Source organism: Xiphophorus maculatus, chromosome 19 (genome assembly GCF_002775205.1).
Source record: "Xiphophorus maculatus strain JP 163 A chromosome 19, X_maculatus-5.0-male, whole genome shotgun sequence".
Lineage (NCBI taxonomy): Eukaryota > Metazoa > Chordata > Actinopteri > Cyprinodontiformes > Poeciliidae > Xiphophorus > Xiphophorus maculatus.
Window position 1 is genome coordinate 22,813,202 of NC_036461.1, and position 14,634 is coordinate 22,827,835.

At 39.9% G+C, this 14,634-nt stretch overlaps 1 protein-coding gene across 1 annotated transcript in view; it reads right to left on the reverse strand.

The window, feature by feature from the left end:
* Window positions 1-13,966, reverse strand: part of zfyve26 (zinc finger FYVE-type containing 26) — a 37,522-nt gene extending 23,556 nt beyond the window's left edge. Inside the window, exons 1-14 of the mRNA XM_014473403.2 lie at window positions 13,887-13,966; window positions 12,363-12,635; window positions 11,285-11,360; window positions 11,055-11,141; window positions 10,819-10,950; window positions 8,471-8,810; window positions 4,681-4,805; window positions 4,394-4,558; window positions 3,681-3,769; window positions 3,420-3,571; window positions 3,128-3,325; window positions 1,610-2,185; window positions 1,015-1,179; window positions 65-219 (exon numbers count right to left, since the gene is read on the reverse strand). Coding sequence (XP_014328889.2) covers window positions 65-219; window positions 1,015-1,179; window positions 1,610-2,185; window positions 3,128-3,325; window positions 3,420-3,571; window positions 3,681-3,769; window positions 4,394-4,558; window positions 4,681-4,805; window positions 8,471-8,810; window positions 10,819-10,950; window positions 11,055-11,141; window positions 11,285-11,360; window positions 12,363-12,589 — 2,487 coding nt within the window. The 5' untranslated portion in view covers window positions 12,590-12,635; window positions 13,887-13,966. The remainder of the gene's footprint in view (window positions 1-64; window positions 220-1,014; window positions 1,180-1,609; window positions 2,186-3,127; window positions 3,326-3,419; window positions 3,572-3,680; window positions 3,770-4,393; window positions 4,559-4,680; window positions 4,806-8,470; window positions 8,811-10,818; window positions 10,951-11,054; window positions 11,142-11,284; window positions 11,361-12,362; window positions 12,636-13,886) is intronic.
* Window positions 13,967-14,634: the final 668 nt, after the last annotated feature.

The following is a 14,634-nucleotide window of genomic DNA, read 5'->3' on the forward strand; positions in this document are numbered from 1 at the left end:
CAAAACGTACATGTTACTGTGGCGACAGCGACACACTTTCTGGCACTACTGATTTGATAGAGACCTGATGCGCCTGCATGAAGTTTCCCCGGCGGATGCAGGACGTGAGCAGAGATTCCGGAGGAGACAACATGGCGGGCACCAACCAGCTGTGAGGACCTCCGCACGGGCAGAGCTCCAGCTCCGCACAGACCGCCGCCGCCGGCCCGCCGCCGCCATCTGGCATCGGAGAGACGAAAAAATACGAAACAGGTTTCAATTTGATTCAGACATTTAGCTTCCAAAAAGGCAAAGACTGGAGATTTTTCTTAAATATATAACAATTAATCAAATCGATCGGATTTATTGATTACTGAAGTAATCGTCAACTAATTTAGTAATCGATTAATCATTAACTGGCTCATACAAACTCAAAATTATGCCCTTTGCTGAAAGAAATAAAACGCTCCAAGAGAAATAATCAGGCCAAACTGTAAAAGAAATATACACATTTTGCCTTCAAGATGAAAAACAAAAAAAGGTTTTTTGTTTGTTTTCCAAATGTGTTTAACCCAGAATGAGCCACACACACTGATGCTAAGTGAAGCAGAAAGGGTTCAAGTATTTATGCTATGTCGTCGCATTTTAGGCAATAAAATGTTTATTTTCTTATTTAGAAAAAAGGAATTGAATTGTTTATTTGTATTTTAAAAAAATATATTTTTAATACTGTGTAAAATAAACTTAAGTGATGAAATGACAAGTCCTCAGATTTTTTTTTATCCTCATTTTTCTTCATCCGATTACTTGATTAATCGTCATAATGATAGGTAGATTAATCAATTACTAAAGTAATTGTTAGTTGCAGCCCTACACTTAATAACTTTTAGGATATTTCTCACAAAACACAGACGCTCCTGTGAGTAGAGTTAGGAAATGTGGCAATTTTCCATTTCTGTTCACCCCAAGTCAATCCTCTGTAGAACCAACATTCAGCTGAAATTCGTCTCCACCAACTTGGTTTCTCAGATTTACCCGACGCGCTGGTGCTAACTTCTCCGTTATGTTTCTCTACGGAGGTTTGTCTCTCGGCAGCGTGTCTCGACGTTTTCCTCCTCTTCCTCAAACTCGACCTTTTCCTGCATCCCAGATGAGCGACAGTGGAACTATACGTTGACATCTGCACGGGGCTCTCTGAACCTGCAAGAATAATTTCCATTAATGCTTTCGCAGTCAGCTAAAAGCAGCTCAACAGTGAACTCCCAAGTTAGCAACATTAAAATATTCTTGAGATAACAAGTTCATCTCAAGAAACCTATACAGAAACCTAAGAGAAGTACATGAAGTCAAGAGCGGTCGTACTCGAAAATACTTTTCCCCAATGTTTTTTTGAGAAAGCAAGTTAATTCCCAGACGTTTTCTCAAGATAACGAGTTAATTTTCCGATGGTTTTCTTGAGATCACGGGATAATTTCCCATGTCCTCGAGAAAAAGAGTTAATTTCCTGTTTTCTCGAGTTAATTTTCTGATGCTTTTCTCAAGTTAATGAGTTAATCTCCACCAAATGGGAAATTAACTTGTTATCTCTGGAAAACCAGCAGGAAATTGACTCAAATCTTTTAAAGCTCACAGTCTGCGGTGCTCTGGTTGCTGGTGATGATTTGCAGCCTCCACTGGGCCTCCGCGGTGCGCTTAGACAACCTCTGCAGGCGGGCTCCGAACGTCTCGGCCGTCACAGAGCAGCCGAGACTCGCCGCCGCCTCGGCGTCGCGAGGCAGCGCTCTTCCCGCATCCTGTCCCTCCTGCTGACCCACCACACACATGCCCTCCAACCCTTCTTTCAGCAGCTTTAAAAACCCCTCCATCGCAGCGGCGTCCACCAGAAACCCCCTGCAGCCGTGAAGGAAGTGGCCCAGGTCCAGGTGGCCGCCATGGGAACGCGGCTTCTGGTTTTTGGTCTCATCCGAACCGGATTTCCCCGCTTCCACATTTTTATCTGTTGGAGTTGATAAGCTTTCTGACTGTGTCTCCTGTCCTGTCTTTGGGTCTGAGTCTGAGTCTTTTTGTGTGTGTTGGACAAAGTCAGAGGTGGACAGAAAGAGAAGGGAGAAGATATTCTCCAGGAGCTCCAGGCGGAACATGGCGGGTACGGTCTCCAGGTAGAGCTGACATTCGGATAAATAGTGCTGAAACATATAATGGCAGCCTGGAGAGGAGAAACGGACATCTTTAATCAGACACTGCTCTAATCGAACTGAAACCGCTCGATTTCTCAAAACAGAAAAAATACACAAATGGAAACTGTCAGGGATAACTGCATCTTTATTTGTAGGTTTACACCCCTGACAGTCCAATAAACTCAGTTTGATTAGGAGCCAAAGTTGCAACATTTGTTACATTTTTAGCTGGTGAGGTTCACTTTCACACTGCACCAAACCTTTTGAGAAACCCGTTCCCCCCTCTCGCCTGTGGGGGCGCTGCACCAAGAACCACTGAAGGAAATTACTCAAAAACACCTGAAGAAGACATGAGTGCAACTTCCTTCCTTTCAAAACGTAATCAAAAATGGACTAACATGAGATTTTTAGCGGATGCAGGATTTCTCTTTTGTCTTTGGTAAAAGACAATGAGCCATCTCTCCTGCCAGCGTTATTCTCTTGTGTTTGCTTAGGTTATGTTTATTTTGTTCAAATGCATGTGAATGTCAAATGGACCGGAAACCGCTCCAAAAGCAGGAAGTGGACTATATCGCAGGGCATTCTGGGTGAATACTAGCAAAACAAACACACACAGATCTATCTAGCAGGAGAAATGGTTTGTGGTCTTTTACCAACGACAAAAGTGAAATCCTGTAACCGCCAAAATGTAACGCTGCTCCATTTTGCTTACATTTTGCAAAGAAAAAAAAAAAGCTGCCGTTCATGTCTCCTTCTGAGGTTTTCGTGTCGTTTCCTTCAGTGGTTCTTGGTGCAGTGCCACCACAGGCAAAGGAGACAACAGGTTATTCAAACAGTTTGGATCGTTTGACGCGGTGCAGAGTGAAAGCGAACCGCAGCAGCTGAGAATGTTACAAACGTCGCCAATTTTGGTCCCCAGTCCGACCGAGTCTACCGGACTACCAGGGGTGAAAACACCCACAGTCTCCTACCTTCTGAGGAAGCCAAAGTCTTGTTTGCATCCGTTTCAGCTTCTGTGGATTGGTGATGCTGCGTGGACTCGCACTCGGCACAATTCGAGTATTTATGAAAGTTGACACACAGAGCATAGATTGCATACTTCATGGCGCAGAAGCCCTGAAACAGGACAATGTTCCTCTGCAGGCCGGCACTTTGACTGACCGCGTTTTCTGCAAGAAATCAAACCAGGAACCAAAGCGACAATTTAATATGTGACGCCGTCATCTCTGATATTTGCTTGGGAAGAAAATGTACAACGTGAACCTGTTTGAGGTGAATTTGGCAGTTGTTGTAGTAGATCTAATATCCTGCGTTCTTCGTACTCAGGCAAAGGAGTCAAAGAGTGCAGAATGTAAAGAGCTGAGTGATTGTCCAGATTCTGCAGCTGTGCCTGCAGAGCCTCCGTGGATATTCCTCTGCACGCGCGCACACACACACACACACACACACACCAAGCATATTACCTATGAAATTTTTATTTAAAATCTAGAAGAACATTTTTAAAATGAGAAACAAGGAGCTTACGGATTGTTGTTTTTGCACCACTCAAGGATTCCCAGTTGGGAGGACAGAAGGTTACAGAAGTCCTGAAGAACCAAGTCATTGGCTGAACTCTGGAAAAAAAAATGAATTGAAAACATAAACAATGCATTCGCAAAGCATTAAAGACAAAGTGGAAAATATAAAATATGATGGTCAGTGAGTTCAGATTTGTGCTGGAAAGCAGGCATGGGCTGAGTATCAAGGAGTATTAAAGTTTATAAAAATTTTCAGTAACACTTTATTTGAAGGGGTGTCCATAAGACTGACATAATACTCATAAATATGATAAAGCACCAGTTATGAAGATGAAGGAGTCTTCGTGAATGGTTATGACTGTTACCATGAAGAGTCATTCAGTAAATAATCAAACAAAGTTGAACTAAAACTTGCACTAAAAGTCCATTAACTTTGCATTAAAAGTGTCTTTTTTTTTTTTTACCAAATAATGCAAAGTTCACACTTTCAATTGACTTAATGCAACTTTTAGTCTATCATGCTATTAATTGCTTTATTGCTCAGCATTGTTACAACTGTAACGGTCAACATGTTAGATTTTTGTGACAGCAGTAGTATTGTAATGCTACTTGAAATTCGAAAAACATGCGTTTCAAAACAAAAGAAAAGCGGTCACGCTTTCTGAAAGGTCGAGCAGAATAAAGTGGGTGTATGAACAGGTGGGTTGTGCCGGTTTTCACCTGCTCCTTGTGAAGGACGTTCACAAGCGCTTGAGCGGCGTCGAGGCTGCGGCACTGACTCCATCCCAGCAGCAGCAGCAGACGAGACAGAGGCCGAAACTCCAGCTGCAGCAAATCCTTCAGCCCGCCGTATTCCTCGTGTTTCATCAGGTCGAGCCCCGTGACCTTTAGGACAGAAACACTCTTACGTTGCATGGCTGAATTCCATCGCGTACGCTTTCTAATCAACTTTACGTCATAAATAAAAAAATGAATCCCTTTCTTGATTTAGCAAACCGGCACCTTACCAAAACCTGCTCGAGGAAATGCTTCCCGCTACTAAGGCACTCAAAGAAGATGGTCCTCCAAGCAGAAGGACGATCGTTATGGCAACACAAGCTGAGGGCGAGCTTCTCTGCTTCAGGCAGGTCCACTGGAAAGGGGGGGACAGACAGAAAAAGGAAATTAGAATTTTTGAATTACAATTTTTGTATTTTCATTTGCTGTGATTATAACAGCGCTTTAGCTCAATAAAAGCTACATTTTTTTTTAGTTTCATCAAAGTTACACTGCAAAAGTCAGCTAATGGAGTTTTCTCATTGGACACGTCTCTCTTTGGACTGGCACTAAATTACATATCGGTGCAGCTTTTAAAGATAAGAGGCCGTTCTTCCTCTTTTCTTCTGCTGCTTCATCGCAAAATAAAACCCACTGTTAACATTAACGGTGGGCAATATAAGTTTGACATTTTATCACAATATTCTAAGCAAAAGTGACGATTAAAAGATATCTGCGAGTTCATACAAACAAACTCTGATGCTGGATGCAATCTTGATTTTAAAAAGTCGGTCAAGCAATCAGGAGACCATCGTACTGATTGCAGAGCAAGTCTGCCCTCGCAAATGTAGGCAACCAGCTTCTGTGTACGGTATGCCTGAAATGCCAAAAAAGACGGATACATTTTTAAAAAAGAACGTTTTCACAACTTCGCTCTTTTTGTTTTCAAGTAACTGCAGGACACAGTTGTTAAAACACAAACAAATAGTGCTCTAAAAGAAAACATTCATTTTAAAAATGATTTCTTCCAGACATCCAGGACAAGAAATTTTTTTTTGATTCTTATCGCTAAGCTGCACGTTGTGACTGTATTTAATCATACTTTTGAATTTACTGATGTTGCTATTGAACAAAAGGTGGATAAAATTGTGAAAATTGCAATTTGAGACAATTCCACACAGTTTTAAGGCTTTTCCAGACACCACCGCGTAGAATTTATAACGTTCAAGGTAAATCAACATTCTTTGGACTAAAAAAAAAAAAAAAAAACCCAAAACATTTTTCACACTAACAATAAACAACACGATGAATGCCTATTCTAACACCAGGAAAATTTTTTTACATTTTGCTACACCTAATCAATTGGATTCAGGTGTGGACTTTGACTGGGCCATTCTGAAACATAAACATCCTTATTTATGAGCAGAAAAAAGTTGTGTCTGTATGTTTTGGGCTGCTGTCCTGCTGGCAGATCAGACTCAGAAGGTTTTCTGTCTGGATGAACCTGGATTTTCCTCCAGCTATCGACAATCAAAGCTGACCAGATATTGTCAACTTTGAATCTCTCTGAGTGGATTTTTTTTTTTTTTTTTTTGCAAAGTGCCTTGAATCATTTGTTGTGAATTGGAACAATGAAAATTAACCTCATTAAAATGGACTCAATTCTACGAAGGCCTCAATGATATTTTACAGAAGATTACTGACCAATGTTCTATAAAAGATCCATAACTCTGAAAGTAGAGTTATGGAAAAATGTCAAGAGGAAGATTTTTTGTTTCTAATTCATAAAATGTTCAAATCAAAGTCTGTCACGAGTCATTTAGGGCACATGACAAACATGTGGAAGAACACGATCTGGTCAGATGGGAGAAAAATTGGACTTTTGACCTTTATTCTCTAAGTAAATGCAAAAGACTGTTAAAAAATAGTTGTTTTTTAGTTGCTAAACAGAGCCTTGCTACTGTTTAGCAAGGCTCCCTATAAACTGAGCAACTTTAGAGCAAACATTTATGTTCATCAGATTTAGAGAACAGATAATTGGACAAATGAAGACAAAAGAAGGAACAAAACAGAGCTGTAGCTGCCAGGTTTTCTAACACCAGTTTAAATGTGGTAAAGCTGTAAGGCAAAAGCAGAAGTGTTATTGGAAAGGGGAAAAGAGGAAATCTGCTTTTCGTCCCTGGCACTGCTAAAAGGAAACCTATTTTAAAGCTTCAACTGTCTCCCATTTTCAGCACGAGGTCTTATTTTGTCCTTTAAATTGAGAAAATGTAATAAATGTCCAAACTGACTGAGTCTTTTTCTGTTAAACATGATTACTGTAATGGGCAAAATAATTGTGGTCATAACTTTTTAGATGATCAAGCATTACTTTCCCACACAAACACATCAGAAAAGGAACTGACTTATACGGTCACGTGGCTTTGTCTGGAAACGGGTCGGTCAAATAAAATAACACGAAAACCGTCGTCAAGGAAATCGCAACCGTTTCTACAGTTCAAGTCTTTTTCAAAGTGCAGACCCAGAAAGAACGAGAAGTCAGACTGCTCCCTGTCTGCAACGCAGAAAAGTGTGAACACAATTAGAGAATTGGAAAAATGGAAACGTTAGGTGGGCTTTTAACAGCAAATTTGGGGTTTTCCAACAATTTAAATACTCTCTTTAAGCGTACATGCTGCAGCAACTGATCAGTGAAAAACAGATCTAATCAACAGATCCTCACATTTTTCTTGCTAATTGTGAGTTTATTGTAAATTTTCTCCAAAAAATGGAAAGAAATATAGGATCTTTTATCCTATATTTTTGTCGCATTTACAGACGTGAGTCTGAGGTTATGAGTTATGTCAGTATCTGCTTAAACTCAGCTGTTCAAATCCTTTAAAGTGTTTGCGTCTGCTTGTTATGTTTTCTTCTTCTGTATGTAGACTTTGGAAGGGGTTTAATGAGAAACAAAATTGCAAAATTTCTTGAAAATATTCAGAAAGTAGCAAGAGAAAAAAAAAGAAAACACCAATATGGTTGCAAAATTCTGGCGAGATTGATTTATAAATAAATCAAGTTCTGAATGGGGGTCTCAGAGTAAAGCGGGCTAAATATGTGTATACGACACAAAGACTTCGAATTTTAATGGTAAGAAAAGAAAACGTTATAAAAGCACGTCTTTTTTATTCTACTGGATTTACAAGCTCTTCTTTTCTAAGAGGGAAATTTAATTTTAGATAAAGTTTACAAATAAGGCAAGAATGGGAGCCGCTTGACCAAAAATCATGGGACTTGAGTGAATCATGATCATAAGAATTATCTGAGCTCACGATGTGAGCAGAAGGAAGACCAATTTAATCAAATCAATCCCGTTTTTTCAAAACATAACCAACCTGTCTGCCACTATTAAGAACACCATTAGTGGATAAAAAAAAAAGTTTAAGTAAAAGCATTTTGTTTTCCTTACATAAGGCTGATTACAGAAATAGAGTGGATAATTCATTCATTTATCAACGTGTTTTTGGTAGACTTTTTATACTTTTATTTATTTTTGACATCAGTCCGGTTAAATAATTATTCGGTTATCTGTCAGAAACTGCGTTTCCATTACAAATGTGCACAAAATTTTGTCGATATTACGCTAATGTCGAAAAAAGAAACAAAACACAGTTTTGTGGTGCTCCGTTTAAATAACAAATGCAGTTAAAATCACATGTGAATACGTTTGTTCACGCGATTAGTCATTAAAAAAATAAGAAATTAACATCCTCCAACGACTTCCTGTCTCCTTTGTCGTTTCCACCAGTAGTAACATACGGTTGTTGATCACGTGACTCGTGCGATGGGAAATAAGAGTATCCGTCGCAGCTTCGAGAAGCACACTAATTTCAAGATGGCCGAAAAAATCCACCTCATCCTAGCGCAAAAACTGATCTAAAAACTTTTGGAAATTGCCACGTTTCAATTAAGCCAATTTATTCACGCAATTCCAATTCGCTCAGTTTTAAGCTCGGCGTAAACGCTTTCCCAGTGCTACTCGCTTCGTGCCTCACACCCCACCTTGCGTTTCAGGCACATTTCTCAGCAGGTGGTCTCTCTGCAGCCGCCGGGCGGTGCAGCAGTACACCAAGACGAGCGCGTCGCATCGAGGCCGCAGCAAGCAGCCGAGGATCCGCTCCTCCCGCAGAGGGCCGCCTCGGGCCGACCACAGCGCTTCGCACAGCGCCTCCAGCTGCGGCGCGCCTCGGTCCGAGCTCCACGGCATGAGAGCCAGGACGGAGTAGATCTCCTCCACCCACTGCTCCATCCTCTCCGGGCTCCGCTCGGGGCTCCCCAGCTTCCTCATCAGGTGCTGGATGAATTTGTGCTGCAGGGGCCGGCCTTCGCTGCTCGACTGATCCTGCAGGAGACGGGAGAAAAATTATTAATTAGATATGTATGTTACACCGTTGAACACGGTGGTGGAAGAATGGCTGGTTTGGGAGTGTTCACCAGCAGCAACACCTTTTGATCACTGACGTATTCTGAAAATATCTAAAGTCTTGATAAGGCACTCACCCCCTTTAGAATTTTTATGCTGAACCCACACGCTTCACTGTATTTCATTGTGATTTTAAGTGATAAAACGAAACGTACCATACATAGAATAACAATAAAGTGCAAGAACAAACTGCTGGCAACATTTTTTGCATATATAAATAAAAGAAAAAAATTAATCAGAAAAGGATCCATGGAAACCCACAGTCGATGTTTTGCAAAATCAGTTTTTGTTGCAGCCACAGCTGAAGGTTTCTTAACTTTTCTGACTTTGACTGGGCCACTGCTACAAAAGAATATGGCTGAAAGCAAAGCAGCTATGTACCCTTTCATTATAATTACATTATAATTACATTATAATGTAACAAATATGCGCACTGTCCTAATTAAATAAATGAAATATGCTTCAGTCTAAAGAATTTCACTGTAGCTCTAGCAGGAAGTCTAGTCTTGTCCTAATCAGATGCAAACTTCCCGCCACGATCTTAAATCTTTTGCAGCCTCTTTCAGGACTGTTCTGTATCTAGGTTACAAGACCAGGAAAGAACCATTTTGCAAAATGTTAAAGATGCATTTAGGTGTGATGTGCAATGTTGGATTTTTTTTTTTAAATCACACACGGTATTTTGAATCCAGACCAAGAAACTTCAACTTTGGCCTCATCTAACCCAACTTCCTTCCTTCACAGGTTATGATTTCCCCTCCTTGTGACAAACTTTAAACTGGATTTCTGGAGGTTTTCCTTCAATAAGTTCTTTCTCCCTGCCACTGTTTCATGAATGCCAAGCATTAAAAAGAACTGAGCTTTGGCTCTCTCTTGGCGCCGTTAACCCACGTTAACACTGTGCGGTGATAAACCCTTTGAGTCAAACTCTCTCACTGTGAAACAGTCGTGAGAAGATCTCACGTCAGGATCTTAAATCTATCGTCTGTGTTTGTTCACTTAGGGTGTTTTCACATCCGACAGTCCGGTAGACTCGGTTGTATTTGCGACTGCGTAAAACAACCCAAAATAGTTGGAAAAACCTGTTCACCTCCTCGCCTGTGGGGGCACTGCACCAAGAACCACAGAAGGAAACAACACAAAAACCTCAGAAGAAGACATGAGCGCAACTTTCTTCCTCGCAAAATACAAACAAAATGGAGCGGTGTCAGGTTTTAGTGGTTGTAGGATTCTTCTTTTGTCATTGGTAAAAGACCACGAGTCATTTCTCCCGCTGGCGCTAGATACGCATGTTTGTTTTAGTTGTATTTACCCAGAATGCCCTGCGCTATAGTCTGCATCCATATATGCATTCGAATCGCAACAGGGTTCACTTCAACCGAACTGAGACCTGGGTTTTTAGGAGGACCAGGGTCCACTTTTTTTGTTCAACGTCAATGCACATTAATTTTATGTAGAAACTAGCTGACAATGTCAGTGTTTTATATTTAGAGGTATCAGATTGAAAAGGGGGCTTAATCCAAATGTATACAACATCCCTCCCAACTTCATTTGTAAAGGATTTTCAATTTACAATCAGGAGCCACTATCTACTGGTTTAATTCAACAAAGTTGGAATAAAATAAAAAATGTGTGATTTATACTCCGAGGGGCGTGAATACTCTCTGTTAGGCATGGAAAGGACAGTTGAAAAGTGACATTTATGAAGCACATGCTTTAGTTTGAGTGAAAACTGTGTTTAACAATCAGCTTCAAATTCCCCAGATTCTATTTCTGTCTAACCTCCACTTATCAAAAGCAAAATATTGGATTTATCCCGTGGTTTAGACTCTATCTACTCACCTGCAAAATCCTGTGTTACAAATTTTAGGCAGATCAACTAATCGACTGACTGACTGCAAATACAAACCCTAAACTTTGACTTCACCTGTACGAAATGGGCCAAAGTCTGGGCAAGCCTCGGTTTCTTCTTCTCCAGTAGAGTCTGAAGGCAAGACTCGACAGCAGCAAGGGACGCCTGCTCCTCCGACTGGGATGCCAAAAAAGCCTGATGCAATTCCTGCCAAAAACCAAACCACAGGTGAGCGTTTATTTTTATTGTTAGATCCATGTCTCCTTTTTTTTTTACTTTGCACATTTACAGCCAGGATGTAAGAAAAAAACCTTGAGATCAGCCTCCGGTATGCCCTCTGACCCCAGTTCCTCCAGGAAGAGCAGAAACTCCAGCTCACGTCTGACGTGAGGAGGAACCTGGAGAAGGAAGCCGCAAAGCTGAGACCCGGTTTATACGTTGCAAGGTTGATATTAAAACTAACGGTGTCGACAAAAAGGACAAGAAGCAGTCCGGGACTGGGGTTAAGAACGTTAAATGTTTCGGAGTTTCGCAGGTTTACCTGATCTTGAGTCCATCTCTCCAAGACCTGCAGCCAGAACCAGGCCAGTTTGTGCGGACTGCCAGCAGAACCCCATCTACAAAATTTCCAGAATTCAGCAAGAAGAAACGAGATACATATACATATACTGCTGAAACCAGATATCATCAAGCACTGCATAAGAAGAAAACGGGGTTTCTTTAAAGTCGGGCATTAAATTAGACAAAACGTTTCTTGTGTTAGGCCAGTTAGGATTAAGAAATATCTCTATTTGCTAAAAGGTAGATAAGAGAGAATTTAGATTTCTTAATTGTATATGTTCTGTTCTTCACACACACACCTTTGTAGTTCTACCCTTAGACTTTCAAGAAAGCTGAGATGTTTGTTCACACATGGACTTTGTTGTCCTTGACACCAAATTGTATCTAATTTGGTGCTCAGCAGTCATTGTCCGTTTAGAAGACCCATGTGTGTCCAAACTTTAACCTCCTGACTGAGCCTGTCACAATAAGCAATTAATCAGTTAAATATTATGGTAAATTAAAATGAGCTAGATAATTTCACTTCTGATGATTAATATTTTTTGAAGGGCAATTTTGTTTACAGAGACTTCATGATGCATTTTATTCATGGTTTCAGTTGTGTGTGTGTTTTTTATTTCCGTTTTATTTAAAATATCTAAGAATATATTTATAAATATATTATAAACCAACAATATTATCATTTATCGCAACAACTACTGGGACGATTTATCGTCCAGCAAAATCTGTTATTGTGACAGGCTTATTCCTGGCTTTCCTCAAGCTGACTTCTGATTGGTGAAGAGTCCCTGGTCAATTTTGCATGACGCTGCAATCACTGAAGTAACAACAATGTTAGAGAACTGAAAAAAGCCATAAAAATAATTTAAAAAAAAATAAAAATATCTCACTCTATTCTGGTGTTTAGCAAAAACACACTAACAATTCTGGTGATCCCAACTGACCTAAAACACAAAGTTTAATCTGAATTACTGAACAAATAAAAAAAACATGTCTTTTTATGCGGAGTCTGTAAAATATTTGGACTGAACGCTGTTTTAATCCTCCAGGCGACTCACTTCAAACTGTAAGGGTGGCAGATGATAGCTCTGATTATCTTTCGCACTTTTTCAGAGGGTTCCGCCTGAGAGCTGAGCAACTGGGGAACACAGGCGCTCGCCAGCTGCCACTCTCCGTGCTGCAGGCACCTCTTGAAGTGCTCAAAGAGGTCGCGAAGCGAGGCCTCGGCCTCGCGGCCGAAGGGATACGCGGCCGCCTCCGCCGTGACGGGCCTCGGCTCGGACATCACAGCCGGGGAGTCACGCCGAGCAGCACCTTTGACCTTTCAACACCTGACGCAGAAACAGAGTTTATGCAAAAGAAAATTTTTTTTAAAAACTGTTATTTCATATTATCCATGGTGTAATACACAAATAAGTCTATGATGCTGAAGGTTTTTCTCATAAAACATCTATAACTTGTGGGGGGTTTTGCTGAATGTAAACAGTGCCTTGAAAAAATAAAATAAAATCTCAATAAAAGTTTTCACTTTTTCTTTTTTCACACATTATGCAACCACAATTTTTATGCAACAGACCAACACAGAGTAGTGCGTAATAGTAAAATGGAAATACAAAGATTTATTGATTTCAGCAGAATTTCTTTTGTTTACAATGAAACATCTGAAAATGCCTGCATGTGTATTTTCGCTGGAGAGTGTCTGTTAACATCCAGACTTCCACCTGCATTTATGGCTCGACTATTCTGAGTTATTAATATGCTTTGATGCACATGCAGCATTTCGCACATCGCCCATGAATTTCTATTCTGGTGTCCTATGACTCACCTAATTTGTGAGTCGAAACAGCTTATCAAGAGCAAGATGCACTGGAGTTTGTTGCAGCGTGACAAAATGTTAAAAAGTTGAAGTGGATAAATGAATATTTTTGAAAGTCACACTAGTCAACAATATAAAGAAAGCATACTGAATATTTGAAATCAGGTTTTGTTTAGATCATTTGTTTGCTTTGCAATACTTTAGATCTATTTTAGATTTACAGTAAGACTATTTCTGACGTTCTGTAGTGACCTCTCTCTCAAGGAAAAATGTAAAGTCTGAGACTAGTGACACCAATCCGGTTTAGTGCGATTTAACTGGTTTACAGTTGTGTTCAATTTGTACAGAAGTTGGGGGAAAGTTATTTCAGCAACACCGTTTTAAATTTGTACTTTTAGAAACGTGTTTAAACGTGACAACAACAACAAAAATCCCCCTTATGATCTCCAAAATCTGCACCCAGCAGAGGTGAGATTTTATCAATGCAAACAAACCACAGCGTGACCGTAAAAAAAGACCCGAAATGAAACTCGACTGGGTAAAAAACGAAACTTTGCTTTCTCAATTACACTTTCAAAGGCTGAGCTGTCTCGTAATGGCCATTCGGCTTCCATTTGATTTGACAGCTAACCCTCAAGTCTGCCTAACATTTGCTCCTCATGTCTTAAGTTGAACCTTACTTCCGTAAAAGTCAGTCGGAGAAGCTCGGGCTTCACATATAACATATTTAGAGATTTTCCAGTAAGACAAAAACGCAACAACTTACTCATTTCTCTGACGGAACCCCAGTTAGTTTAACCTACGAAGCAAAGCTTTTCTCAACATGTTATGCTAGCCGCATAACGGAGGTCATGTGACAAACATCAGCTGATTCTCCGCCGCTGGTTGGTCAAAGGTGAAGAGGAGGAGGGCGTTGATGTTGCCTTCAGGTGTATCCGGAAAATACACTCACTTTGACGCTTCCGTTTAGTAATGAATATTTATTTTAAATATTTGTTTGAATAAGTTATACTTATATGAGCTAAACGTAATAATAATAATGATAATAATAATAAATATTTATAATTATTATTATTATCATTATTATTATTACCTTACAAATGATCATTAATTCTAATTTGCAATAATGTTAACAAATTAATAATACATTAATTTCTTCATTAATTATTACTTGAATCTGTATTTTTTTTAATTATTATAGTTAACAACAACAACAATAATAATAATAATAATAATTTATATTATTATTTCTATTTTTATTTTTGGAATTTTAACCACACAATTCTTGTGTCTGTCTTACAAATGTTTTATGTGAGTAACTTTGATTTACAGTACTACAAATAACATATGTTACTGCCCATGAAACGATTCATGGAAATTAGTTTAATGTAAACTTTACTGTGTAATGTATGCAGAACCCACAGTGGTTCTGCCCACCAAGGCGAACGTGCCCCTCACAATATGGAGGACGCCCTGTGACGTATCTCCTCAATCTGGGCAACGAGGCGTCCACT